The 27,538-nt window shown below is 53.8% G+C and overlaps 2 protein-coding genes across 4 annotated transcripts; one reads left to right on the top strand and one right to left on the bottom strand.

The window, feature by feature from the left end:
- Window positions 1-255: 255 nt before the first annotated feature.
- APBB1 (amyloid beta precursor protein binding family B member 1) lies at window positions 256-22,405 on the top strand. Of its 3 annotated transcripts, none has more exons than XM_058545831.1 (14): window positions 256-316; window positions 7,585-8,319; window positions 13,858-14,033; window positions 14,132-14,188; window positions 14,273-14,358; window positions 14,473-14,536; window positions 14,758-14,907; window positions 15,157-15,284; window positions 15,685-15,799; window positions 15,948-16,032; window positions 16,313-16,396; window positions 21,269-21,384; window positions 21,537-21,713; window positions 21,798-22,405. In XM_058545831.1, exons 2-14 carry the CDS (start codon window positions 7,599-7,601, stop codon window positions 21,963-21,965), a joined length of 2,127 nt encoding a protein of 708 aa, XP_058401814.1. In that variant the 5' UTR covers window positions 256-316; window positions 7,585-7,598; the 3' UTR covers window positions 21,966-22,405. The 3 variants fall into 3 exon arrangements, with proteins under 3 accessions (XP_058401814.1, XP_058401812.1, XP_058401815.1); XM_058545829.1 differs by lacking the exon at window positions 256-316 and adding an exon at window positions 575-711; XM_058545832.1 differs by lacking the exon at window positions 256-316 and adding an exon at window positions 1,144-1,230.
- A 100-nt stretch (window positions 22,406-22,505) lies between these two features.
- SMPD1 (sphingomyelin phosphodiesterase 1) lies at window positions 22,506-26,959 on the bottom strand. The gene is made up of 6 exons (XM_058545833.1): window positions 26,480-26,959; window positions 24,796-25,568; window positions 24,064-24,235; window positions 23,768-23,844; window positions 23,428-23,573; window positions 22,506-23,290 (listed from the first exon to the last, which is right to left on the bottom strand). The coding sequence occupies exons 1-6, from the start codon at window positions 26,771-26,773 to the stop codon at window positions 22,881-22,883; spliced, it is 1,872 nt and encodes a 623-aa protein (XP_058401816.1). The 5' UTR covers window positions 26,774-26,959; the 3' UTR covers window positions 22,506-22,880.
- Window positions 26,960-27,538: the final 579 nt, after the last annotated feature.

Genomic DNA, 27,538 nt, shown 5'->3' with positions numbered 1-27,538 from the left:
CCTCTGAAAAATGAGGATAATAATAGCCAGCTTCCCAGGGCTCATGTGAGGACGAATGCATGTAAGAGGTTTAACACACAGCCCGGCACAGTGTAAGCGGTCAATAAACACGAGCTATTATTATCACCAGCGCTGCGTCCTCATTGCCTCTCCACCAGGACGTCAGGGAGCTTGCCGCAAGAGCGGGGCAGGCTGCCTCCTCGGAGCCCCTCACCGCGCGGCCACGGCCCCGGGCACGGCCACCGCCGCTCCCGCTCCAACCTCGTCGGAGCGTCGCCCCGCGGGGGTGCGGGGCCAGGGCCCTGCGGGGCGCGGGGTGAGTCCGTGGCCTCGTGGAGGAGGGCGGTGCCAGCCTGGGCACGGGTCGGCGGAGGCTGGGCAGCGCTCTGGGACCCGGGGAACCGCGGCTGGATGGGGGGTGTTGGGCCGTGGGGCTCACCGCGGCCGAGGGTCCTGTAGGGTGGAGCCCTCTGGGAAGCGGCAGCTAATGCACCCCCGAGGGGCTCTCGCTCGTGGCCCGCGCCCGGCCCAAGATGGCGCCCCTCCCCCTCCCCCTCCCCCCGCCCCGCGCGCGCCCCCGCCGCTCCGGGCGCGGCCCCGCGGCCCGCGCGCTCCTGGGCGGGGGATGTTGTGATGGAGAAGCCGCCGCGGAGTCGGAGCCCCGCAGCCTGAGCCACCTCCGCCACCAGGGCCTGGGGCCTCCCCGCGCAGGTAGGAGCTGCCCCAGCCTGGGTCCAGCCACCGCGGCCGGATCCCGACCCCCAGCGGCCAGTAGACCCCGCAGTCCCTTCCCCGCGGCCGACCGGGTCCCCTGGCCAGGCCCGATCCCCGCGAGCGGCCCTCCCACCGCGCGCATTCCGACCCCGGTCCTGTCCCCCCTTGTAGGCTCCACCTCGGCCCTCACACCCTCCCCTCCCCGACCTTTACCTCCTGCTCCTCTGGGATGAATAGGGGGCGAGTATAAGGGACGCAAAGCGAGGGGCAGTGGGGGATGGGGGACGGAGGATGGAGGAGGGGAGGTCAAGGGCTGGCAAGGGGACGTGGGGTGAGGTAGACAGAGACCGCACGGATTCCTGCAGGGTCCCAGGCCTGGGGTCTGTCAAGCCGCATTCTGTTGCCCTCAGCGACCAAGGGGTGTGCCCTGGGGCCGGCTGTGTCCCCAGCTAAGCCGGGAGGCCTAGCACTCGGAGGAGACTCTTGAGGAGCAGTTTTCCCATTGCCAATTCAGAGGTGATTCCCAACCTATTTTGAATCTGCCTGTGCATTTCTTGCATTCCCAGCCTCTCCTGCATAGTCCTGGCTCTCTCCACTCTTCAAAGCCAAAACCTTGTCTACACTTACCCTTCATTTCCTCACTTCCCATTCATTCTTAAAACCACTTCATTCAGTCTTCTGTCTCTGACACCCACGGAAACTGCTCAAGCCAGGGTTACCGGAGACCTCCATGTGGCCAGTTCCAGTGGACACTTTCCTGGTATCCCCCGTTACCTTTCTGCAGTATTCAGTGGTGGTGTCAACTCTCCTTGAAGCATTTTTCTGGCTTCTCTCCTGTGGCATTGTCCACTCCATCTCAGTCTCATTTGCTCTCTCCTTCCTCTCCCTTTAGATGTTGGTGAGGCTCTTGATTCTGTCCTGAGCTGTCATCTCTCATTCGGCACTTTCTCTTTGGGTATTTTATTCACTCCCAAGGCTTCAAATTTTGTATATGTTTATATCCAAATTTGTATATCTGGTCCAGACCTCTTTCCTGAACTCCAGACTCAATATCCAGCTGTCCTCATGACATCCCTTTGGAAGTCCAGCAGGAACTCCAGACCCACAGATCCCAAGCTGAATTGGTTTCCCTCTGTCCCCTGTCTACCCTTCTTCCAAATCCGTGTTTCCTTCAACTCTCAGAAATGGCTACTTTCCAAGCGGTAACCCAAGCTGGAATCCTGGGCAACATTCTAGATTAACCTCTCTCCCTCACTCTCTACCTCTGATGTCACCAAGTTCTGTCACATCTACTACCAGAATAGTTTTCAGATCCATTCATTTCAGCCGTCTCCACTGCTACCAAACTGAATTTGGGCCACAATCCTTTTTGTCCTTGACTGCTCTAACAGCATACCCTCTTGCCTTTCTCCTGTTAACTACTCTCGACATAGTGTGATCCTTTAAAAAATGCATCTATCTGATCATCTATTCATTCAACAAATATGCTCTGAGTACCTAATATATACCAGGTACTGTGGTAGGCACTAAAGATATAATTATGAGCAAAACAGACTGGATTCTTGTCCCCAGGGAGCTGACAAACTAGGGGGGAAATCAGATAAGAATAAAATTATAGATATAATAAATACCATGAAGGAAAGGTGGACAGTGCCTTGTAAATACACAAGAACACAAGCTGAACTGGTCTAGGGGACAAGGAGAGAGCTACAAGGAAAGTTTCTCTGAGCATATGACATTTGAACTAAGATGTAAGAGATGAGTAGGGGTTGGTTAGGCTGAGAGAGTAGGGGAAGGAGGTTCCAGGCATAAATCACATGCAAACACTTTGTGGAAGGAGAGAGTACTTTGTCTTCGAGGAGTCAAAAGAAGGCCAGTGAGACTGGAGAGCAGAATGCCAAAGCTAGAGAGGAAGGTAGGGGCCAGGCTGAGCAGGACAGTTTAGGCCATGTTAAGAATTTTGGTCTTAGGGTCTTTGTCCTTGATGTGGATTGTTGATGATAGTGGGTGGGGAGAGTAGATCAAGTCCAGAAATTTTTCTCAGCAAGAAAATTGTCAATACCTGGAGATGGATCAAATATGGCGAGTGAGGGAGAAGATAATGTCAAGCATGGTACCTCTACTTCTGGTTTGCACAACAGGATGGATGGTCATATCATTCCACAAACCAGGATCCTGAAAGAGGACCAGTTAGGGTGTGGGAGAGAGAAACATGAGTGGGCATGTTAGTTTGAGAGGGCTTTGAGACATCCAGGTAAAGATGTTGAGGAGAAAGTTGTATGTACATGTGTGGAGCTCAGATGAGCGGTCAGAAATGGAGATGTAAATTTGGAAATCATCAGTGTATAGGTGGTAACTGAAGCTATGAGCATGAATGAATACCTATATTGAATATCAGGTAAGAAAGAGAAAAGAACATAAGAACAAGCTGTGAGAAACTCCAGTGTATAGTGGCTGGTAGAGGAAGATGAGCCAGCAAAGGAGTCTAAGAAACCACCAGGCAGTAACTACAGTGTAGGAAGAAAACCAGGAGATGTAGCATGTGGAAGCCATGGATGAAAGTTGGATGAGAGGCCCATGGTGTCAGATGCTGCTGAGAGGACAACCAAGATGAGGACGTCTGTTGGATTAAATGACTTAGGAGCCACGTTGACCTTGGTGGGAGCTGTTACTGAGGCTTGTTGGGAGTGGAAGCAGGATTGGAAAGGATTGAGCAGTGAGTACGAGGTGAGGAGATGGTAACAGTGAGTAGAGACGACTCTTTCAAGAAGTTTGCCTGCATGGGGGAGAAGGAGATAGAGCAGGAAGTGAAGTGTCAGGTCAAGAAAGATTCTGTTTTTAGGTTGGGAGATAGTGGATCCCATTGAGAAGGAGAGATTGATTATATAGAAGAGAAAATGGATACACAGTGGTGTCAAATTCCTGGAAAGTCATGACAGGAAGGATCTAAATAGTAGGTGAAGCAGTTGGCTTTAGGAAGGAGAGAAAAGTTTAGGTGCTGAAGTAAGTAAGTGTACATATGTTTGAGGACGTTGCCCAACTGATGGCTTCCATTTCCTCTGTGAATTAGCAGTGGGAGGTCATCCTCTGAGAGGGAGGGGTGGTGAAGGGGGTGGTCCAAGGAGAGTTGCGTTCTTCTCTCAGCTTAAAAGCCACTTCTTCAGGCAGGTTTTTGCTGGGCTAAACCAGCAAAATGCCTGGGCTAGAGTAAGCCTCAGGCTCCTGTAGTGCCCTGTTCTTCCCTATCCTAACACTCAGTTGTTTATTCAACAAATAGAGAGTGCTTCTAGGTGCCAGGTACTGTTCTGGATACTGGCATTACACTGCATTGTAACGAGTTCTTCAGTGGCTATTTCCCCACTAGACTGAGCTCCATCAGGAAGAACCATTTCCTTGCAATTCATCACTCTCTTCACCTAGCACAGTGCCTGGTATATAGTAAGCTGTCAGGTTGGAAGACCCTTGACCCTGAGCAGGACTCACTTCCCACCCCTATGATCTGATATTAGCTCTTTCAGGCTTAGTGGCCACTCTTTTAGTTCCTGCCCTAAGGACTTCACCCAGCTCCCTGCCTTGAGCCAGAATCCATTTGGCTCTTTCCATCCTTTGAGAGGCTCCTGGTGTGTATAACCCCAATGAGAGAGAAGAGGTTGGGTTGTGCCCTTTCTTGAAGATGTTGGGCAGCTGGTCATCCTTTGACCTCAGAAAGTGAGGTGATGGTGACCACACTGCCTTGAGCTAAGTGCTCAGGCCTCAGAACTCACTCCCAACAGAACTTCCTCCCTGGTACTTTCTGCCCTGGTGGTCAGATGGACAGGGCTGCCCTGAAGTTGACCTGACTCTTTACTCCCTGACTGACAGTGCGTGTGCCCTTCCCAGAACACACCTCCAAGTGCTAAGGAGGTTGGTCCCAGCGTGACCTGAGAAACCTGGCTCCATATACCAGTGCTTCAGAGAAGAGCTTATCTGATCCTCTGAACTTGGCAGAGTCACGGGGTCCTCCACCTCCTCAAACTTATGGAGATTCTATTGTTGAACAGCCCTCAAGCCAGGATGTTTGTTTAAGCTAAATCCCTCCCTCCCTTTTTCCCTAGATCTCAGCCCTCAGCTCTCTGGGACCCCTGTCTCATCTTCCTTCCTTCTCAAGGACCCTTCATTATTTTCCAGCACTACCCCTAACACTCCTGTTGTCCATCCCCAGCCCATGGGGCCACACAAGCCTTTCTTATTGTCTATTCCCAGCTAGTTCTGAGCTTCCTAGTTCCTAGTTCTTCTAACCCTCCCCGCTTCCTTCCACAGCAAGGGCCCACTCTGTGGCAGATGCACAACACACTCTCCTTGGTAATGGGAATGTGACGTTGAATAAGACATAGTCTCAGGGTTCTGATACAATGTGGTACTGAGTATCATGAGACACAAGGGAGGGAATGGTTACTTGAGGATGGGGAGAGAGGACTGAACAGGAAAGACTCACTGCCTAGGAGCTGTGACTGCTCAGCCAAGTTTTGAAACATGAGCAGAGGTTTTCTTAAGAGGAGACATGATTCCAAGCTGAGGGAGCAGGTAAACAAAGAGCTGGGGCTGTGAGAATGTGATATGTTCTAGAATCCACCAAACTGCATGTCGCTGGAGTGTAAGGTGTGAAGGAGGCACGGGGTGGGAGGAGGTCCGAGAGGTCGTAGGGATTGGCTCAAGGAGGCTCTTGGATGTTCTGCTAATGAACTCAGATGTTCTCCTAAAGGCAGCAATGAGCCATGCAATTTTTTGAACTGGGGAGTGACACAATCTGGTTTCCATTTTTGGAAGATTACTATGGTTCTGGGTAGAGGCAGAGCTGTCTATTTTTTTTCATTTATTCAAGTGACCACGGGCTTTCTCCCTGCCCAGTGGAGCCACACTGAGCAGACCAACAGTTACATGTGAGGCAAACATATGGACAGAAACCTTTTTTTGTTTATTTCATAGATGTATGCGTAGCATTGTGCGAGGCTCTGAGGAGCTAGAAATGACAGAAAGGCAAGCTGTGGTTCCTGCCTCAGGACCATGCACCGCACCTGAGAGATGGCAGGGCCTTGCTCAGGCAGCCTAAAACACCCTGTGCTCAGTGCTGAGAGCTACACTGAGGCGGCAGAGAGAACTAGGGCAGGGGGCAGGGAGAGAATGAACTCCTTAGTGGGGAACAAGGAGATAGAGAACTCACAGATGAGAAGTTGAGTCAGAGGGAAAGGTGTGCATTGGGGGGCAGTCAGTGTGTGTTGGGGGGAAGGTCAATCGGAAAAGAGAACTTTGGGTGTGCACATGAGGGAGGGAGAGTGTATTGTGGGAGGGGCTGTCTCAGAGGGTCAGGATGAGAGAGAACTGGGTAGTGGTTGGTCAGGGCGAATGAGCTGTGAGGCGGTGGCCAGTGAGAGTCCGAGGAGTGAGCACTTATATTGGGGGTCAGGGAAGGAGAGTAGCCGAGCAGTGGAAGGTCAGGGAGATGGAGAGAATGGAATGGGGCCTTCAGGGGGGATCACTGGGGCGATGGGGCTGGAAGGACAGGTAGGTGGAGAAGGTGATCCACAGGGGGCTTGTGAGGAGGGAGTAGGGAGGAGGGGGTTTGAGGGGACGAGAGGGGTGGGCTGTCACTGTGGAACAGGAGATCCCCTCACCTGAGGACAGGTGGAGTTTGGTTGGGGCGCCATGAGCAATGGTTGAGATACAGTAAGCTGACCAAAGTGTGTTTTCTGAAACTGGCAGAGGAGATGCTAAAATGGGGCCTGGAGGAGATGAGAGGGCAGATTTGTACATTAATTCAACAAGTATTTATTGAGTTCCTCTTCTGTGCCAGGACTGTGTTAAGCTCTAGGCATAATGCGTTGAAAAAAAAAGACAATATCCTCACCACCATGGAACTGAAATGGTAGTCATGAGGAGAAAATCATCAAACAAAGCAATAATAATAAATAGCTTGTCAGATGGTGCTCAGTGCTAGGGAAGGTTTGGGGATTGCTAAGAGGGGGCGTGATAGCCCGCAGTTTTAAAAAGGGTATCAGGGAAGGCCTCACTGAGAAGCCGACATTTGGGCAAAGACTTGAAGAGCTGGAGGGTCCAGGTCAAAGGCTCCTGTAGTGACCCAGGCATGAGGCATTATAGGGGCTGGCAGAAGCACTGGTGCCCGAGGCGAGATACTTTATAGAAATAGTTGCCAAAACATAGCTTCATCTGCCCAAAGGAGCCATGAATTGGAGTTGAAGGCCCTTCCTTTGTGACCTGCCTTCCCAGGGCCGTGCCCTTGAGGGCTGAGTCTAGGGCTCATTCTCTCCTGTCCTACTGTGCCTAGTAGGGGGTGGCTTGGGGGCTGGTTGGGCCCAGTGATTTAGGATAAGAGGAACACGGCCTGGGGAGCTCACAGTGGTGGGCCCATGGATAGCAGTGTGGCGGGAGGAAGGGGGCAGTCAGTGTCTAGTGTCCAGACCACATGAGCCAGTCCCACACCAGCTGTGTCCCTGGCACAGTAAAGCCCCAGTCGGATGCGCTGGGGGTGGGGATGGACAGAGAGCCATTGTGTGGAGACTCTGCTATTGGGAGTGAGGGCAAAGCAGGGGCCAGCTGTGCTATCCCAGGAAACTCAGGGCTGCGGATGGGGTAGACTGCGGGTCTGGGCCTGGCCTAGGATGGGGGTGGTGGTTGAGGGGGTGATGGTCATGGGGGACAGAAGTTGAGCTCAGCCATTCTCATGGGAAAATAGCTCATAGGACATGGAGTAGTGTGTGCTGGCCTGCCGGGTGTAGGGAAATGAGGAGGTACAGGGCACAGCCCTGGGGTAGAAGCAGGGTTGCTGTTATCCTGACCTGGAGGCTCAACGTGGTCTCTCCTCCCCACCTGCAGGATCTGCCAAGGCCATGTCTGTTCCATCATCCCTGAGCCAGTCGGCCATTAATGCCAACAGCCACGGAGGCCCTGCCCTGAGCTTACCCCTGCCCCTGCACGCTGCCCACAACCAGCTGCTCAACGCCAAGCTGCAGGCCACGTCCGTGGGACCTAAGGACCTGCGGAGCGCCATGGGGGAGGGTGGTGGGCCTGAGCCAGGCCCTGCCAATGCCAAGTGGCTGAAAGAGGGCCAGAACCAGCTCCGGCGGGCCGCCACGGCCCACCGTGATCAGAATCGCAACGTGACCTTGACCCTGGCGGAGGAGGCCAGCCAGGAGCCTGAGACAGCACCTTTGGGCCCCAAAGGCCTGATGCACCTGTACTCTGAGCTGGAGCTCTCCGCCCACAATGCGGCCAACCGAGGGCTCCGAGGACCCGGCCTGATCATCAGCACTCAAGAACAGGGGCCTGATGAGGGAGAGGAGAAGGCGGCAGGGGAGGCTGAGGAGGATGATGAGGAAGAAGATGAGGAGGAAGAGGAGGAGGACTTGTCTTCTCCTCCAGGGCTGCCTGAGCCCCTGGAGAGTGCGGAAGTCCCCCATGGGCCCCAGGCCCTTGCAGACGGCCCCCGAGAGCACAGCAAGAGTGCCAGCCTCCTGTTTGGCGTACGGAACAGTGCAGCCAGTGATGAGGACTCAAGCTGGGCTACCTTATCCCAGGGCAGCCCCTCCTATGGCTCCCCCGAGGACTCAGGTACCTTGCGGGGCTTGACACGGGGCATATGGGAGGGCAAGAGGGCAGAGGGCAGACCTCTCCATACAGAGGCCAGGGCCAGCCTGGACATGAGTCACAGCACCCATGTCCTCAGTCCTCAGCCGGCCATGCCCAGGTTTTCCTGAAGGAAACCATTCCTGCATTCAGAGAGTGCTTGAACAAGTTGATAGACCTGTCCGTCACGCACACCCTGATGTGTGTGCAGACTAGGATCCATTTATGGGGCGCTTTCCAGGTACTGGCCGTGTGCTCAGCATTACGGTGTTTAATCCTCACAAAAATGTTGTGAGGTAGATACCATTATTACGCCCATGTTACAGATGAGAAAAAAGAGGCCTAGAGAGGTTTAGCACTTTCCCAAGGTCACAGACGGTCTGAGCTCACAGTAGAACTGAGATCTTCACCAGGTCTGAGTCCAGACCCCAGCTCTTGGCCCCGTGTAACCCTGCCACCGATGGGCACAACATGAGGAACCAAGGTGTACTTGGGCCGGGTTTTAACAGGCCAGGCCTGGAGGGGGCAGCAGCTCCTCCCCACAGAGGTCTATTTGGAAAGACTAAGGGGTGTCATGTGCAGAGCACAGTGCTGGGCATTACAAGGATACTGTTTTGTATCCTTTGTATCAGGAATAGAATATCAACTAAAAGTTATGAAACAAAGGAAGAATAAACATGTGCTTCCTTGTGAGGGGAAGAATAGATATTAGGGCTCCAAGGATTGATCATTAAATGTGTCCCATTTAAGTAAATTGAGTCTTTACATTGGCTAATGTCATGTAGAGATGCAGACAGAGCTGAGGAGCAAAGAGCAGAGATAATGGGCTGTAGCCACAAGCCCAGAGTTCTGTGGATGGGAGTGTAAGTAAAGATTAGGAAAGACAATGCCTGCACCAGGCAGCAGGCACCATACCCGGACCCCGAACTGTGAAACCTTTGCAGTGAGCAGACAGTTCAGATGAGCCAAGAGCAGCACACCACCCACTTTCAAAAGACTTAGGATGGACATTTTCAAACATATACAAAAGTAGCAAGAATAGAATAACAAGTCTGATTTACCCAGGACCCAGTTTTAACAATTAGCAACACGTGGCTAATCTTGCTGCATCTGTTCCCCCACCTACTGCTGGACCCCAGCCTAGGTTATTTTGAAGCAAATACTTTCACCCTTAAATGTTTACCCATTCATTTCTAAAACGTAAAACTCTTTTAAAAAATTCACAGTACCATTATCATGCCTACAGAAATTTAACAGTAATTCCTTAATATCATCAAATAGCCAGCCAATGTTTACATTTTCCCAGTTATCTAATAAATGTCGTCCCCCCCTTTTAAAAAAGTTTTGATTGTTTGAATCAATATCCAAATGGGTCCAGACCTTTTGATGGTTGATATGTCTCTTAAAGTTTCTTTTAATCTCTACATTATCTTTCCATCTCTCTTTGTTTCTGCTTGTAGTTTTGTTGTTGTTTATTTTTTAATTGAAGCCACTGTGTTGTTTGTCCTGGGTTTTCCAGGGTCTGGATTTGCAGACTCTCTTTTCTGCATTGGTGTTGAACGTGTTCCTCTTCCCCTGGATTTCCCGTAAATTGGTAGTGAGTTCTAGAGCCTGATCAGATTCAGATTTGAGAGTTTTCTGTGTTTCGTTTTTGAAAGAACACTTCCTAGGTAGTATTGAGTACTTCTATCAAAGGCAGAGTCTGATTGTCTGTCTTTTATGTGATGTTAGTAGCCTTTGATGGTCATTGCCTGGACCCCCTTTAAAGGGAACAGCTGCTGCTCCATTCCAATGGTTATGTGTAGGGCTGGGTGGGAGAAATGTAGTCTCAATGGAGCCAGTTGATGTAACTTTTCAAGAGAAACTGAAAACTAGATATTGATGTGAAATATCACCATTTTGAAATGTTAGCAACCGATTCTGTTTTTTAAGAAGCACTGTGCAGGCCATGCAAAATCAATCTGAGGCTTGCACCAGTCTGCAGATTGCTAGTTTGCAACCTCTGCCCTAGGGGCTGTGAGTCAGAGGCCAAAATGGAGGGTCTGGTTGCTCAGAGGCTCCTGGGGTGGTCGCTGTGGTGGCTGCACCTATGAGCCTTCTGGGAGTAGGATAGAACTGCTGGAGAACTGGGAAGGGTATGCCAGGCATGGCCAGTGACCTCAGCAAGAGTGTTGGCGTGGCAAGAGGATGGTCAAGGATCACTCTCTGGTGGAGGCTCTGGAAATTGAGGGTAGCGGTGTGGGGCCAGCCCAGGGAAGGGCTGAGTCACTGCTTGCTCTTTTGTGATTGTGTTGTTATGACCATGAGGGCCACAGAGGAGGTCTGGGCGCCTGTACGAATAGGGTAGAATTGAGCAAAAATTATTTTCTCCTCTCCTCTCTGGGATCTCCACACAGTTGTTGATTGAATGCATAAGTGCATGAGTGAATGAATGAATGAGTGAGTGATGAATGAATGAATTTTACTACTTGTGTTGGGTTCATACTCAGTGCCAGGCCTTGTCCTAAATGCTGGGAATGCACACTACGGGGGACAGATGTTCCTGCTCTCACGGCACTCACAGCCTAGTGGAGAGACAGACAAACAGGCAGTTATAATCAGCATGATGAGCACTGGGATTGCACTGAACCCTACCTGTTCGCTTGGTGGGGGGCAGGGGGTGGGTCAGTTTGGAGAAGTGACCTTTATATTGATGCCTGAAGGAGGAGTGGGTGACAGCCAGGTGAAGATGGAGGGGAGGAAGGCTGGGCTCAGAGAGGATGAGGGGCAAGTCCCAATCGGGGGTGGGGGTGGGGGTGGTCAGAGACAAGGCTGAGAGGCCGAGGGTTAGGGGCTCCAAACAGCACTCACACCCTGTGGGGGAGTTTGGATTCTATCCTTAGGGCAAGGAGAAAACGATTAAGAGTATTGAACTGGAGAGTAACTTCCTTAGTTTAGCATTTTGGAACAATCATCTGGGCTGTAGTGTGCAGCCCAGATTGGAGCAGACTAGACTGGAAGAGGGAGATCATTTGTGAGGTTGTTGCAATGATCCAGGTAAAAAACCAGTAGTCTAGACTACAGTAGTGACATGGGGGTGGAAAAGAGAAGAGAGCATTATGTGATTCACTGATTCCTGAGCAAATCACTGCATCTGGCTCAGCCACGAAGGCATGCATGGATGAATCGATGAATGAATGATACCTGAACCTCTGAATTCTTGTGTGAGTGCCTGCGTGAATCGATGCAGGAGGGAAGGTGTACATTCCTGAATAAGTGCATGCGTGTGGAAGCCAAGGCCCAGGTGGGGATGCGCTTGGAGGATATGTGCCAAGCTCCAGATGGGCCTCCCAGATGGTCAAGCGGGGAGAGCAGCCCCTCCAGGACAGATTAGAAGGACGAAGCTCTTTGAAGCAGGAAGGTATAGGCTGACAGGGATGGCAGATGGATTGGTGTGTGTGACTCAATCAGAAGATGGTGAATTGGTCCCCAGATTCAAGAGGTGTATGACCCTTTATGGAGAAGGGTGTGGCTGTGGAGGGCATGGCTGCCTTGGGTACTGGTGTTCCTGGAAGGTTTGGCAGGAGAGTCCTGAAGGTGATGGAGGGTCTCTGGGGAAGAGCAGCCATTCTGATTCCGTAGGGCCTGAGGTGAGGGAGGGGTGGGGGGAAAAGAGGTAGTAATGGCTACCGTGAAGACTGGATGGGCGGGCAAGAAGAGCCCGCCTCTGTGGGCCCATCTCATTTGAAAGCCGAAGGTGCTGGGGCACCTTGCCCAGATAACTTTCGCATCACGTGTGTAGCCACCTTGATGTAACCACGCCCACTCCCAGCCCCTGTGTGTTTGGTTGCCCAGCAGCCTGGGTCTGGGGACTGCCTGTCCCTCAGTGCTGCCTCTTGGACCAGTCAGGATTCCTGGTTTCCCTGGTAACGGGAAGCACGTCAGCAGTCTGGGCGCTCCCAGCCGGTCCTGGTGCTGCGGTTGCCGAGGAGACGCTGCAGCCTAGCTGGGCCCTGGCAGGTGAGGGGGGTTGGTGATGGGAAGCCCCAAGCCTAGCCTCAAGCTTGCTGGGGCCCATGCCCTCAAGGCCCACTTTCAAGCTCAAACTGCTGGGCAGGTTCAAGGCAGGGGAGGGATCCCTAGGTGCCTTGAAGCCACACCCTGTTTGTGCTGAGAGCGCTAGGCTTTGCAGGGCCCCAGGTGGCTAGGCTATTCCTGAGGGGCTGAGCCTCCTGGTGTCCCTAAGACTGGGTTTGACTGTGGCATTGAGGTAACTACTGTGGGGTGGGATGGAGATTCAGGATTGGGGGAGGGAAGCCAGGATTAGAAAGAAGAGATGTGAGCAGTAAGGGCTGGGGTCTCATGAACACCCACCCCCTCCCCACCCCAAGGAGGTTCCCTCTTGTGGTGGTCCTGGCCCCTCCCTAGTGAGCTCCGGTGTGGGGGCTGGTGAGGATCTTGCCTGGCAGGCGCTCTGTCCTGGTGAGAAGGGGGCGGGATGAGCTTTTCTCTGCAGCCCAGCACCAGGCTGTGAGCCCAGCTGGCTGGGCTGGAGGGGCTATGAGGAGGGAGGGTAAAGGCAGGAGGGGCTGGGAACGAGCGCCATGTTCTCCCAGGACTTTTTCCTGGCCATCATCCTGCAGGACAGCAGCCCAGGTGAGGGGCAGCACGGGGCTGGGCATGATGTGGGGCAGGGCTGGCAGGGAGAGCAGAGGCAGAGGAGCGGGGTTACAGGGCTGGAGTGGTGTGGCTCTGCCGGGGGAGGAGGGATGTATGTCACAGATATGTGGTACACGTGCATGTGCATGAAATGTTTGCCTGCATCTGTGTGACACCGGTTGGGGTGTGTCTGTGGTGTCTGCACGCATGTGGCAGAAGTTGACATATGTTGTGTCTGACTATGCATTCAGTATGTGTGGTACCCATATGTGTGTTGGGGGTTGTGGGTGTGGTCTCTGCACACATGTGTGGTGGGGGCTGGTATGTATAGCTGTGTATGTGCACACTTCTGTGTATGGTGTCTGCATTAGTGTATGGCTAGAGTTGCTGTGTGTATGTTTGCCCCTGCACGTGGGTGTGCATCTGTATGTGATACCTGCCATCTGTGCTGGTATTTTCTGTGTGTGCACACCTTTGTGTTTGTGGTAGCTGCACAGGTGTGTAGTAGGGCTTGTATATGTTGTGTGTCTGTGTGCACGTGTATGTGCAGGAGCTGGTGTGTGCACTGGAGATATGGATATGTATGACAGGTCAATTGAGGTCATCCAACCTCCCTGCCTTCTTTCCTTCCTCTGCCTCCTTTGCTCTGTGTGATCACATTGGCCAGGAACAGGGCCCAGGAGGAGACCTGAGCCATGTCCCCTGCTGGTGGCCCTCATGTGGTGACTCCAGACTGCAGGCTCTGGGAGGAAGCAGGAGCTCTGTTGTGCTGTGGCCCTTCCCCCACTCTTTCCTCACCACTATGGGTTCTTGGGAGGGGACTGGGCATAAGCACCTGCTGCTTGTTGAGTTGGGCAGACCCTCACCAAGCCTCCAACCTGGCAGATTCCTTCTGGAACCCCAACGCCTTCGAGACGGATTCCGATCTGCCGGCTGGATGGATGAGGGTCCAGGACACTTCAGGGACCTACTACTGGCACATCCCGACGGGGACCACCCAGTGGGAGCCCCCGGGCCGGGCCTCCCCCTCACAGGAGAGCAGCCCCCGAGAGGAATCCCAGGTGAGGCTCACAGGCCTGTTGTTTTTTGGCCAGGGGTGGAGGGGTAGTGCTGCTGGAGCAAGATGAGTCCCCCTCCTTGTTCCCATCCCTCCTTCTAGCTCACCTGGACAGGCTTTGCCCACAGAGAAGGCTTTGAGGATGGAGAATTTTGGAAGGTGAGTGAAGGGATCTGCTTTACAGTGGGGGAGCTGGGGGAAGAGGCCTCGTCTTGATCCTGATTCCTCTCTCTCCTTCCTAAGGATGAACCCAGTGAGGAGGCCCCGATGGATTTGGGACTGAAGGACCCTGAGGAGGGGACAGTGCCCTTCCCAGGTCAGAGCCTCAGGTGAGTGGGAAGGCAGGACGCAGTGGGCTGGCAGTGGGATGGACCTATCTGGAAGGGGCCTTGGGACAGCTTCATGTATGAGGACCTTGTACCAAGTGTTACATCTGCCTCCAGCCCAGAGCCATTGCCCCAAGAGGAGGAGAAGCTGCCTCTGCGGAATGCCAACCCAGGGACTAAGGTTTGTTCAAGACCAACACCTAGTCCCCTGGCTAGAGCCCCTTTGTGTACGGAGACCCCCTTGTGTCATGTTCTGGGGGGCATCTCTGGTCTCAGTACAGCTCCCCAGGTCCTGAGTTAGGAACTCTTCCTGTCTCAGCAAATCTCCTGTGTCCTGTGCTGGAGACTTCTCCAGTTTTAGCTCACACCTTCTACCTCCCGCCCCCCTTCTGTGTCTGGCAGTGTTTCGCCGTGCGCTCCCTAGGCTGGGTGGAGATGACCGAGGAGGAGCTGGCCCCTGGACGCAGCAGCGTGGCAGTCAACAATTGCATCCGTCAGCTCTCCTACCACAAAAACAATCTGCACGACCCCATGTCTGGGGGTTGGGGGGAGGTGAGGGCCCAAGCCAGCAGAGTGTGGTGCAGTGGAGAAGGGAACTGTGAGAGACGGGAGAGCTGAGCTGCCCAAGTGAGGGCTGGGGAAGAAGGGTGTGGACCCACCCCAAGTGACAGCCCTGTGACATGGTTGCTTGACCCCAGGTTGGGCCCTTGGGAGAGCTAATCTCTCCTGAGCTGGAGGTGGCGGAGATCAGCCACCTTCCCAGCTGAGGCACCACTGAGTGCCTGCTTCCTGGGCCTGCAGGGAAAGGATCTGCTGCTACAGCTGGAGGACGAGACGCTAAAGCTGGTGGAGCCGCAAAGTCAGGCCCTGCTGCACGCCCAGCCCATCGTCAGCATTCGCGTGTGGGGCGTTGGGCGGGACAGTGGAAGGTGGGAGCAGGGCCTGGGATCCCAGGGTGGGGGCTCATCCAGCAGTCAGAGCGGGCCCTCCTCCCTAACTCTGTTCTCTGCCTCTCTTGTGCTGCCGGACCCAGAGAGAGGTACTTTGCTTATTTACCTTCCTCCTCCCACTCCAGGACCAGATGCCTTGAAGTCCCCAAGTTGCCCTATTCTGCTCTGCCCCTTCCTGCCCGCTGTGCTCGTCCACTCTCCCCCACCTCAGCACACTTGCCTGTTTACCCTCCAGCCGGAAGGCAGCCCCCACAGGACACCATCCTGAGGGCAGAAGCCCTGGAGGAGCTGTGATGGACAGGGAGGGCATGGGTGGGGTGGGGACGAGGCTCAGCACTGGCTGACACTAAGAGACAATGAGGTGCCCCTCCCCCAACAGGGACTTTGCCTACGTAGCTCGCGATAAGCTGACCCAGATGCTCAAGTGCCACGTGTTTCGCTGTGAGGCACCCGCCAAGAACATCGCCACCAGCCTGCATGAGATCTGCTCTAAGGCACGGCCCCCTCCACTCCCTGGACTAGCTGCCACCTTTGCTCTACAAGGATGTGGTTGGGGTCACAGTGTGGGGGTGGGGGGCTCCAGGGCAAGGAAGCCCTAATAGGCCCTCCCTCGCTCCTCCCCTCCCCTCCTCCCTTCCTCAGATCATGGCTGAACGGCGCACTGCCCGCTGCTTGGTAAATGGACTCTCCCTGGACCACTCTAAACTTGTGGATGTCCCTTTCCAAGGTCAGTGTCACACACCACCAGGTCCAGCTCAGCTTTGTTGGCAGAGGTGGGGTGACCGAAGAAGAGGCATGAGCTACTGGACAGACATGATAGAAAAATGGACACATGGAGACTAAATTCTTTGGGTCAAATAAGTGGAGGGACTTCAGTTAAAGGGAGGCAGGGGGAGGGGTGGAGGTAGGGCCTTGGCTGGGTGGATGTCCAGCTTATGCCCTGGTGGTAGGTACCAGGAGCAAGCAAGATCTTCCACCACGATTGATCCTCCTCTTCTTTCCCACAGTGGAATTCCCAGCGCCTAAGAATGAGTTGGCACAGAAGTTCCAAGTTTATTACCTGGGGAATGTGCCTGTTGCGAAACCTGTTGGTATGTGTGTCCTTCACCCAGGGACTACCACCTTGATCCCAAAGCTCTGTCCCCACCCTCTGTCTCCCAATGCCTCTTCTACCAGACCTTCCTCATGCTTGGTGTCACCTGCCTTCAAAATGCATCCCAACCCCTGTACATCTTTCCCAGGTGCACTCCGTGTCCTGCCTATACCCACAGTTGGCATGCCTTCACTGAGCATCAACCATGTGGCTGGTGCTGGACCAGGCACACAGAGAGACCCCACTCTTGCATCTCACAGAAAAGCTTTGATTGGGTTGGGAGGCAGGTCTTAGATGACTGGAGACACGAGGCAGCAGCCTGGAGCTGGGTTTGGTATTACAGCACCAGCTATGGGCTGTGAGTGTCTAAAGAGGAAGCAGTAAGCATAACTATCATGTGCTTTAGTGTTTGTAAAGTACTTCCTTATATATTATGTCATTTAATTCTTGATGATCCTATGAGGTTGGGATTATAATAATACCCATTTTATAGATAAGGAAACTGAAGGTATAAGCTACCTGGTTCACTCGTATTTTCAGTGCTTTCACAGTACCTGTTATTTATTTGCTCATTCACTTAGCAAATACCTTTGAAGCCGACCATGTGCCAAGTCCTGGGAAAATAATGGCCATAGTCATGCTTTCATGGAAGTTACAGTAGAAAAAACAGGAATTAGTCAAATAATCACACAAGTAAATGTATAATTACAAATTGAGTCATTCATTGAAAGAAAGTAGCAAGGTGCTATGAAACTATGTAACAGAGGAATTTCTTTTAGTCTAGAGAGTCAGAAAAGACTTCCTTGAGAAAGTGACATTTGAACTGAGATCAGAAAATGAATAGGAGCTAATGTGGTGAAGTGGGATGGAGATAGGAGTAAGGTAGAGAAAGATGATTCCAGGCAGAGTGCACAGTGTGTGTTCACAGAGCCCCTGTGGTAGAAGGCATTTTGACACTTCAAAGGCATTGAGAGAAGGCCAGTGATGCCAGATGAGGCTGAGAGCAGAGCAGCAGTCAGACCACGTGGGACCTCACAGGCTGGGCTAACGATTTGTTCTTCATCCTAAGAGCAGCAAGGAGCTATTGAGGAGTTTTCAGGAGAGCACTTGGTGTAATCAGATTTGAATTTTGTAAAGCTCCCTTTGGCTATACCATGGAGAAGGATGTTCAGCCGGTGGAGGTGGGCGTAAGGAACTCAATTAGGAGGATCTTGCAGAAGTGGTGGCCAGTAATGAGAGTATTTTGGACTATGGTGGAACTGAAGAGGAGTGTGTAGATTCGAGATGTTTAGACAATTAGAATCAACAGGCATTGGTAATTGAATGTGAGGGGCAGAGGCATTAAGGCTGACTCCTGGCTCCTGGCTTTTGGAACTAACTGGATAGTGGTGCTGTTCTCTAAAGGGAGAACTGGAAAAGGCCAGTTTTGATGTGGGTATTTGAGGTCAATTTCAGACATGCTGAGTTTGATGTGCCTTGGGGAAGCGGAGTAGCAAACAGGTTGGCAGCTGAATTCACAGAGTAGAGGTCTGGGCTGTGGATACAAATGTGGGCATCACTGAGTTACAGAGGTGATCAAAGCCATGAGTGTGGAGAACTGGGCAGCCTGCAGTGAGAAGGGAGATGAGGCTAGGCCTGCCTTGAGGCCCTCCAATATGTAACAGACAGTGGAGGAGGATGAAACTGCCAAGGATGTGAGACCAGGAGAGAAGTCAGAGGTAAAAAAGAGACTGCTTCAAGAAGTGGTCGGGTGCCATGTCAAAGGACTCTTAGGAAGAACTCAACGTTGTTTGGTGAATGGATAAACAAACAAACAAATGAAAGAATGAATGAGACTTGCCACAGGTGACATAGCCAAAAGATGGTAGACGTAGGACTCAAACCCTGGTCATCTTCACTTCTCTACCCTTCCCCTCAAACCTTGCTGACTTTAGTGACAGCACCTTACATTCAACAAGGGAACCCTTCTTAGAAAGGGTGGGGATTGAGTTGGGGTTTGAAGAAAGGCTTGGATTTGCAGAGAGGAGTGGGTATTCCAGGTGGATTCGGTGACATTGCCACAGATGTGGATGCCGAGGTGAGACATGCATGTTCAGGGAGCAGGAAGGAGGCTTGGCTCACCTCTACCCCTTTGCTCTCATTTCCTACTCCCTCTCAACTTCTAAACTCTTATTCCTCTTTCAGTTTCCTACTGCCCTACTCCCACATCTTCTCCTTTCCATCTCCCACCTTACACAGGTTCTCACTACACTAAAGCAACTGTCTGCAACCCTTGACTGCCCCTTGCTGCCGCTCAGCTCTCTGGGTCTGCTCTGTTGAAGCCGGGGCTTTCACACCAGGAGTCTCTAAGCTCACTGCCTGCTTTATCTTATGCTCTCTCTCTCTGTCTTTTCTTTTTTTTTTGCTGAGGAAGATTGGCCCTGGGCTAACATCTGTGCCCGTCTTCCTCTACTTTATATGTGGGACCCCTGCCACAGCATGGCTTGATAAGTGGTGCGTAGGTCTGTGCTTGGGATCTGAACCTGCAAACCCCAGGCTGCCAAAGCGGGGGCTGCAAACTTAACCACTACGCCACTGGGCCGGCGCCTCTTAATGCTCTCTTTTTAACCTCCGGGAGTTTAGCATTGGTCCCTGCTGAAGCTGCAGTATTCATTCATTATTCATTCATTCATTCAACAAATGACTACTGACTGCCTGGTTGGTGCCAGGCACTGTCTCAGGTTCTTGGTATATATCAATGAGCAAAACTGACAAAGACTTCTGCCTTCAAGTAGCTGACATTCTAGCCAGGAGAGACAGACAATAAAATAAGTAAATTATATAGTATGTTGGAAGGCTGAAAAAACAATGCACAGCAGGATAAGGGAGATTGGGAGTGCAGGGCTGGGGGTCAGGTGTAGGTTTCAGTCCTGAGTTGTAACCAAATGTGGCAGACTGTTTCCAGGCCATGTTGTTCCACTGCTTTCTCCACCTCCATGCTGATCCTCCCCACACTCTGAGGCCAGGCTCACTCTCGCAGCCCCACCTCTGTATTGAGCACTTTGACTTTTATGTCTCATCCACACGCGTCATCTCTGAGATTTTCATTGCACTTGCCCTAAATGTCATAAACGTCACAGCCCTCTGCATTTGGACCTGGCCTGCCCACTCCTGCCAGCACGTCACCTTCTGTGGACTCCTGGGCGACTTGGTTATACCAGTTCGGGTGCGTTAGCCCATGTAGCCTTGAGGGTGACTTGCTCAAGCTTCTGGAATTCCTTCAGTAGATAAGCCCTGTGCTAGTATTGGGGACACAGAGATGAATTAAACTTGGTTTCTGTCCTTGAGATAGCTATAGCCTGGTGTGGAAAAAGGTTTTCCAGCAGTTACAGGATGTTGTGCTAAGAGTTGTCCCAGCAACATCCTCTCCCTACCCTGCCACAGAGAAGGCCTCCCAGGCGGGGCCTGGGTGAACCCCAAAGGATGAGCATCGGGAGTTTCTCAGACAGTCAAGGGGGCAGTGCACTCCAGACAGAGGCTTTTCCCTCAGTTACAGTCTGTGTCCCTCGAGGGCATCCTCATCTCTTACTTTGTATTCCCCATCTGCCTAGCAGGGCATTTGCCAAGATTAGATGTTAATAAATGCTACGTAAATCATTTGAAGCTCAGGGAGCAGTAAAATATGAGACTTGACTGCTCAGATGAGGCCAGTTTTTGGAGGACTTGCATGCTTGGAGAGGAGTTTGGCCTTGATCCAGCCAGAGGTAAGATGTGCAAGGCCAAGATGAGGGAGGACTTTCGAGGAAGACATTTGTCCTCCACCCACAAAGGGTCCATGTGGTCTGCTCCTAGGGGAAGTGCAGAGGCACTGAAAGGGGTGAGGGGCCCTGGGAGTGGACCACAGAGGCATGCACCTTTTGCATTGGCATTGTTCACTCTAACCTCTTCACTGGGAAGGTGAAGATACCTGGATCACACAGCCAGCTCACGAGTATGCAGGGACTAGAACCCAGGCCTCCATCATGCCGTGTACTCCTGCCTTGGCTCTTTGCTGGGTGCAAGCAAAAGTGGGATGCAGGAGTGGAAATGGTTCACAGCAGTTAGAGGTGGAGGAAACCCTTGTGTTACAAGGGAAAGTTGGTTGACATAAAAGCCGGGAACCTTGGGTTCCTTGGTCTTTGAGCACATTATAGAAATTGTTGAGTGCAGCCAAGATTTTGATAGCCCTTCTAGTTCTAAAAACTTGGAATACAGAGAAGGGGCAGGATAAAGGCCTGGTTAAGAACCCAGGCTCTGGAATCAGACTGCCTGTTTTCAGATCTCTATTCCTGGTGTGACCTAGGCTTACTACCAGATTTCTATAAACTTCAGTTTCCTTATTTGTAAAATGGTGATAAAGAGGTCTATTGTGAGATTGTTGTAAAGCACTGTAATGATTAGCACTGTGTGACACAAGAGTAAACATTCCTCCAATGGATATCTTAAAAAAAACAAACATTGGGTCTTGGGAGAAGACTGGCTTGTGGGTTCTGATTTGGGTCATTGTTGTGGAGTGAAGCACTGGACTGTCTGAATGTGGATGAGCACTGAGAAGGCAAGATATGGGGACGTCAGAGCTTTGAGGTTCAATCAGTTTAGGAGGCTGGAGGAAGAGGCAGAGTCAGTAGGATTCAAGATAGAAGAGACCAGAAAAGTGCCAAGTCACTGAAGCCAAGGAGGAGAGCACTAGGCAAGGGACACCTGCACAGCATCGCCTAGGGCTGTAGGCCAATGAAGTGGGGACAGAGCAAAGGCCCTGGGCCTGACTAGGCAGAGCTAGAAAGTCTGGGGTAGAGCTGGGGTGTCCTCTCCCCACCCCCAGTGGTACCATGTTCATGTCCTTATCTTCTAGGGGTAGATGTGATAAATGGGGCCCTGGAGTCAGTCCTGTCCTCCAGTAGCCGTGAGCAATGGACCCCGAGTCACGTCAGCGTGGCCCCTGCTACCCTCACCATCTTGCACCAGCAGGTAAAGATCTGGGTGGGAGAAGGAGAAGGCATGGCTGTGACTTGCCATGGAGGGGAGTCTAAGGGTGAGGGGAAGAGCTGCCAATAAGATGGATGTGCCCAGTGGAACAGAGGGTCGCGCTGTTCCTTTCTAACTGGGTTCCCTCCCTCCAGACGGAGGCAGTGCTAGGGGAGTGTCGGGTGCGCTTCCTGTCCTTCCTGGCCGTGGGCAGAGATGTCCACACATTTGCATTCATCATGGCTGCTGGCCCAGCCTCCTTCTGCTGCCACATGTTCTGGTGTGAGCCCAATGCTGCCAGCCTCTCAGAGGCTGTGCAGGCTGCGTGCATGGTAAGTGGGTAGGGTGGTGGAGTGGTGACACCGACCCCACATGGGGCAGGCTGGGGAGTGACTGCCCCTCCTGCCTCTCTGCAGCTCCGCTACCAGAAGTGTCTGGATGCCCGCTCCCAGGCCTCCACGTCCTGCCTCCCAGCACCCCCTGCTGAGTCTGTTGCCCGGCGTGTAGGGTGGACTGTCCGCAGGGGCGTTCAGTCGCTGTGGGGCTCCCTCAAGCCCAAACGGCTGGGGACCCATACCCCCTGAAGCCCTCAGTCCTCCTTCCACCTGCTTGCGTTGGGCCCCAGGGAACTCAAGGGTATGGGGCAGGGAGAGGCACTAGAGGCTATTCTTAGGCCTCAGGCCCCCCTAAAGCTGCCCTTCCCCAGTAGCTGGGGTTCCCTGCCTAGGGGCTGGGGAGGGGGAGATCTGATCCCTACAAGGAAGTGACAATACTGGATTGATGACAAGAGGAGCAGGAAGCAAGGCCAGCCCTGAGCTCTCCATCCCCACGTTTCAGGTGGAGCAGGAGGAACTGGTCCTGGCCAGGCCCCATCTTCGTAGGGCCCAGAAGGGGCAGAAGGAGGGGACTGGTCCAGGCATGGGTCCCCTCCCCTCCGCCCCATGGGCACCTCTGCTGTACTGATATCACTAATAAAGTCTGTCTGCCCTGCTGAGCTGTGTCTTCCTGTGCCTGCCCCACACCATCACCCCCAGTACCATGATCCCTCAGTTACGATCTTGTTTCCAAGGCCCCCTTTCCCTGCCTGCTTCAAAAGAAGAAATTGGGACAGCCACAGAGGGGTCTGGAGTCCAAGTCTCATATCTTTATTTTAACACCCTGGCAGTCAGGCAGCAGCAGCAGTACACGGTTCCTGACCGGCCAGCACAGGCCTGGGGTGACCGCACCTCTCTGGTCTGCCAGAGCAGTGCCAGCTGCAACCTCTGCTCCACGTCTGTCAAAGGACAGCAGCCCCAGGGCAGCCTGGATGCTGGGCACAGGCAGAGCAGCCAACCCCTCCCATGTCTTGCTAAACCAGCTCCAGGAAAGGAGAGGGTCCTGTTTCCCGTGCCTGGGCCCAGGGATAAGCTCTTCCACCACAGGTTCTTCTCAACACAGCGGCCCTCTGGGGTTTTTGCTCCTTAAGACACACATTTTCCCAACTCTGGGCCCTGGGAGTGCTAGCAGAACAGTGGCCGTGGCCACACCCTCTGGACATCAGGGAGGCCTGTATCTGGCACAAGGTGGCGGCACAGAGCAGGGCTGTCCGAGCGGGCGGAGAGCTGGGCGCACAGAGTGGCGAGGCGGCAGGGCGTGCCACAGGGCTCCGAGGGCGGGTGGCCCTTATGATAGAGAAACCAGAAGGTCTGGAATAGCCGCGTGTCGCCCCGCATGCGGTATACCAGGTCGTGCCAGGCGGCAGGCAGCGCATTGGGCAGCCCATAGGTTTCTCGGGCTTTATAGAGAAGCTGCCAGCGCGGCGTGGCTCCGGGCTCATTCGCCTGCGTCAGGTTCAGGATGTAGGTCTCATGGTCCAGGACCACGTGAGAGCTACCAGAGTAGTTGCCATCTATTTGGTAGACGCGGTAACCTGCAAGGAGGGAGGGCTGACTGGAGAGGGAAGGAGCCACTCCAGGGAGAGGCCACACGCCCCACCTGCTCCTGACCCCCACTTCCGCTATCCCACCAATTTCCTCTATCCGAACAACTCCCTTCCCCCTCACTCACCAGGATTAAGGCTGATGTAGGTGGTGGCACTGGGTGCCAGGAAGGCGACAGATAGCGGCCGGCTCAGGGTCTCTTCATCATAGAAGATCTCAAATTCATCCACGTGGGTGTGGCCAAAGAACTGACCAGCCAAGGTGTTCTCATACCTGGCCAGAAGACACTAATTATATTCAGAAGGCTCTAGGGAAGGGAAGGCGATCCAGAGAGAGGATGCTTGCTTTCTCCATACTGTTCAAGTAAGTAGCCTCTCCACTCCAATGGGGCAGCAAGGATGGTGAGATGCTCAAGGAAATTTCCAACCTTTAGCCTCTTCATCACTCCATCCCCACCTCCCTCCTACCTGGCTACAATTCGGTAATAATTCCAGCTCCAGCTCTTCAGGCAGTGCCCTGGGGGAATGTGGCCGATTATATGCACCTGTGGAGAGAGTTGATCTCATCAGGGCAGGAGGAGTCCAGGCAGCCCTGGCTAGGATAGTTGGTACTCATCTCTCCTACACCGGCTGGCACCAGAAAACCAAGCTTGTCTGCTCCTAGGTGCTCCAGCTCCAGACAGGTGTCTGCTTATGAGGGCCTGCTTCTCCCCACAAACCCCCATCAGGACCTACTCCACCGCGTTCCCACCACTCTCCCTCACTTTGTCTCCTCGATCCTCAGCGGCCTGAAGCTCCCCCACCAGCCACTGGAGCTGTCCAGCAGGATCTGTGGAGTTGATCAAGAGCCAGAAGTTCTCACGGGAACAAAAATTCATATTGAGAGAGATGAGGCGGAGGCCGGGGCGTGGGGAAAGGGCATAGAACCCCCCAACTCTGAAACAAAGTGAACATGAGGGGTCAACACTCGTTCATGATCCTGATCCTGCATGCCCCATTCTGTGCTAGGCATCTGGTGGGGGGCAGAGGCATACAGGACATCACCCCTACCCTCAGGGGGCTCACATGCTAGCTGAAGACCAAACAATAGTGATTATAGGGCCTGCGTGACTGAGGAGAGTGGCTCAGAGGGCTAAGGGCTTTAGGAGTTCAGGGGAGAGACAAAAGTCAGCTAGAATAGGAAGCAAAGGCCATTCAGAGGGAAGATGTCCTGGGCCTGGATAAGTTGGAATGTTAAAGAGGAGGGGAAGGCATTTAGAGAGGGCTGATGTAGCAAAGACACAGACTCGCATGGAGAGGGTATGCTGTGAGCCCTGAGAGGGAGGGTGGCTGGAGACAAGGGTGGAAGTGGAAGGTGGGGTCAGGTTATGGAGTGCCAGTGAGGAGAGCTGAGGACTCATGCTAGGGCAGTCACAGATAATGCCTAGGGCCCCTGCTTCCTTCACTTTCATCCACCTTTCTTTTCCCTTCCTGGGTTTCCATGGACCTTCAAGTACCTGAGGGTGTGAAGGGCTTCAGCAGGCAGCCAGGGCTCCCATGCCTTGGCCATTGCCTCATAGAGCCAGCGTGAAGAGTGGTTGCCCTCTATGAAGGGGGGAGGGAAGCCATTGACGGGTGTGCTCTCGTGGTTGCCCACGGCAGGGTACACAGGCAATGGCCCCAAGTACTTCTTCACAAGGGCTGTGATAGTGGTCAGGGCCCGCAGCTGGTCCTGACGAGACTGGTGCCAGACATTGTGGGCAGGGATATCTCCTGTCCAGTACACCATATCAAAGGGTCCGGCGGGGCCCAGCCCACTCAGCAGGCTCTCCAGGGTCCGCAGGGGTAGGTCACACTTGCTGTACTCGCCCCAGTATCCAGCGCCCGGGCGGGAGGCAGGTGGCAGGCCAGAATCCTGGCGGCAACACAGTGGGTTCTCACAGTCCGGGTCTGTGCCCTCCAGGTAGTCATGATCCCAGTGCAAGTCAGTGAGGAAGAGGATGCGGCTGACAGGGGCGCCTGGGGCTGGGGGGTTGGGTGGCTGGGGGGATGGCTTCGGCACAGCCGGCAAAGAGATGTTCCAAGATGAGAAGATGTCCCAGTGCCCACAGGTGGAGCCCAGGAGCAGACCACAGGCCTCAGATGGGCTCAGCACTGAGCGTGTCCACACCTCCACCATGTCATCCTCAAAGAGCCGGACAGCTGACTGGCACACAGCGGGTGGTGCTATCTTCAGCAGCTTGCACAGCTTGATGGCCAGAGAGCCCACCCAGGCCACACTGGGCTCCTTCTGTGGTGGGAAGAACCAGTGGTGACAGGTCAGAGACAGAGCACAGGGACCAGGCCAGCCCTGGCTACCACCCTTTGGGCCTCTATATTCAAACGGGGCTGGGCTGGACTCAGTGGCACCATGGTGAAGAGACCTCAATGCACCCTCTGCCTCCCATAGATATGGCTTTCTGACTCAGGCAGCACTAGGCCAGTACTTCCTCTTCAGCTCAGTGGTCAGGGACATTTCAGGCCTTTACTTGTCCGGCTGGCTTTCTCAGGTACTTCTGCAGAGTGCCCTGAAATTTGGGCTGGGCAGAATGACAGACTGTCCAGGGTTTGGGGACACACACAGGAGCAGGGCTGTTTCCTTGGGGAGCCCTGCAAAGCTCACCTACTAACTAGCCCTCATCATAACCCCATTAGGGTCAAGGCAGCCCCATTCAGTCCCACACCCATGGATATTTCTTAATCCAAGCCCCTTCTGAGTAGCTAGTACCAGGCATGGTGCTCTGGGCTGGAGATGCTAAGTGTAAGGCAGAGGGGATTCAGTCTGGCACACTAAGAGGGAAGTACCATCCCTGCCCTTTGCCAGCTGTGTGTCTTCTGGCAAGTGACTTCACCTCTCCAGGACTCTACTTATTAGCAAAATGGAGATAACAACTGTAACGAAACCACCTTGCAGGCTTGATGCAATCTGTATAAAATGATTAGCACAGTGCCCAGCATATAATTTGCACTTTCCTTACTTTACAAGGTCACAATGGAGGTAGTGGTGGCATGCAGCCACGGATGTCTCCAAAGGAGAGCAAATTTGGGACAAGGCTTGTAGATGCCAGCCTCTCCATCAGGGATGCTCTTCGGGACCCCAGAGCACCTGCACTGGCCCCAGCCCCCACCCTGGGCGCTGCACCCAGCTGCTTTAGCACTCACCTTCAGCCCGAAGTCGATGGCGGTGAACAGGCCTTTGCAGACCGGGCAGGTGAGGTTCCACCCCCTAAAAGCGTCCCAGAGCTGAGGCACTATGCGACCGAACCCGGCGGGATGGCCTTGGCCAGGAAGAGGGTGGGCCCCGGCCCAGAGCACCAGTGAGTCGGACAGTACCAGCGCAAGAACTAGGCCCATCCACAGAAGGCCCAGGCTGGGTGCCCCTCGGGACCTGTCCGGCCCCTGCTCCCGGCCGGACCTGGAGTGGCCCTTGCCGGGAGACACTCCGTGGCGGGGCATTGCCCGGCTTCCTAGACAGGGTGGATTTGCCAGTCCGGCCCCCGCCGGCCTAGGCCTTGGCTGGCCCTCGGGCCCCGGGCGGCGCCACGGACAGCTGACTAGCCCCCGCCGCAGTCGGCTGACTGCTTTGCGGCCACCACAAGCAGCTCCACCCCTTCCTCTTCCTCTGTTCCCCAGCAACTGTCCGCCGCGGCAGCGGGGAGCCTCCTCAACACCGCGGAGGCGGAGTGGGCTGGGCGCGTCCAAGATCCGCCCCGCCCCCGCCCCCGCCTGGACCGAGACCGTCGGGCGCCGGGCGGAGGGGAGCTCCCTGCTGTCACCCGCGCGGGAGGCCGCGCGCTCCTGCTGACAGCCGATCAAGTGCGGCCGGCTGGTGAAAATCGCATCCGAGGCTCCTAGGCGCCTCCTCTCTCCAAACCTGCATTCGAATTCCTGGAATAGCTAACGGCCAGGCTCTCTCGGCGTTCAACTCGGGAAGGCAGGCCGGGCAGGGAGTCTCACACTGGGTGTGAGAGTGTTCTCTCTGCTGAGAGGGCGCCTCCCCTCGATCTCCCACGTTCTGCCACTGGCACCAGCGCCCTGAGTCACCCTGACTGAGAATCTTTGAGTCACGCTTGATTTAGACTTCTGCGGATGGAAGGGACCCTGGGCTAGTGTGGGGACACCTCTACCTTCATTTTATGAATGAGGAAACAGGCTCAGAGACGGAGAAGTGACTAAGAAGGGGTAAAGGCCATACAGCCAGGAGGGCTAGGAACGTGGACT

Source organism: Diceros bicornis, chromosome 7, assembly GCF_020826845.1.
Source record: "Diceros bicornis minor isolate mBicDic1 chromosome 7, mDicBic1.mat.cur, whole genome shotgun sequence".
NCBI lineage: Eukaryota > Metazoa > Chordata > Mammalia > Perissodactyla > Rhinocerotidae > Diceros > Diceros bicornis.
The sequence above is the reverse complement of the archived record's forward strand: the minus strand, read 5'-3'. Positions and strand labels throughout refer to the sequence as shown.

What these genes read in the sequence shown, in the direction of transcription:
- APBB1 (XM_058545831.1), top strand. Translation starts at nt 7,599, where the DNA reads ATGTCTGTTCCATCATCCCTGAGCCAGTCGGCCATTAATGCCAACAGC. An exon ending in GCCCCCGAGAGGAATCCCAG is followed by an intron (nt 14,034 to 14,131) that starts GTGAGGCTCACA and finishes CCCTCCTTCTAG; the next exon opens with CTCACCTGGACAGGCTTTGC. An exon ending in TGTCTGGGGGTTGGGGGGAG is followed by an intron (nt 14,908 to 15,156) that starts GTGAGGGCCCAA and finishes CTGGGCCTGCAG; the next exon opens with GGAAAGGATCTGCTGCTACA.
- SMPD1 (XM_058545833.1), bottom strand. Translation starts at nt 26,773, where the DNA reads ATGCCCCGCCACGGAGTGTCTCCCGGCAAGGGCCACTCCAGGTCCGGC. An exon ending in CCATCGACTTCGGGCTGAAG is followed by an intron (nt 25,569 to 26,479) that starts GTGAGTGCTAAA and finishes TTCCCACCACAG; the next exon opens with AAGGAGCCCAGTGTGGCCTG. An exon ending in TATTACCGAATTGTAGCCAG is followed by an intron (nt 23,574 to 23,767) that starts GTAGGAGGGAGG and finishes TCTTCTGGCCAG; the next exon opens with GTATGAGAACACCTTGGCTG.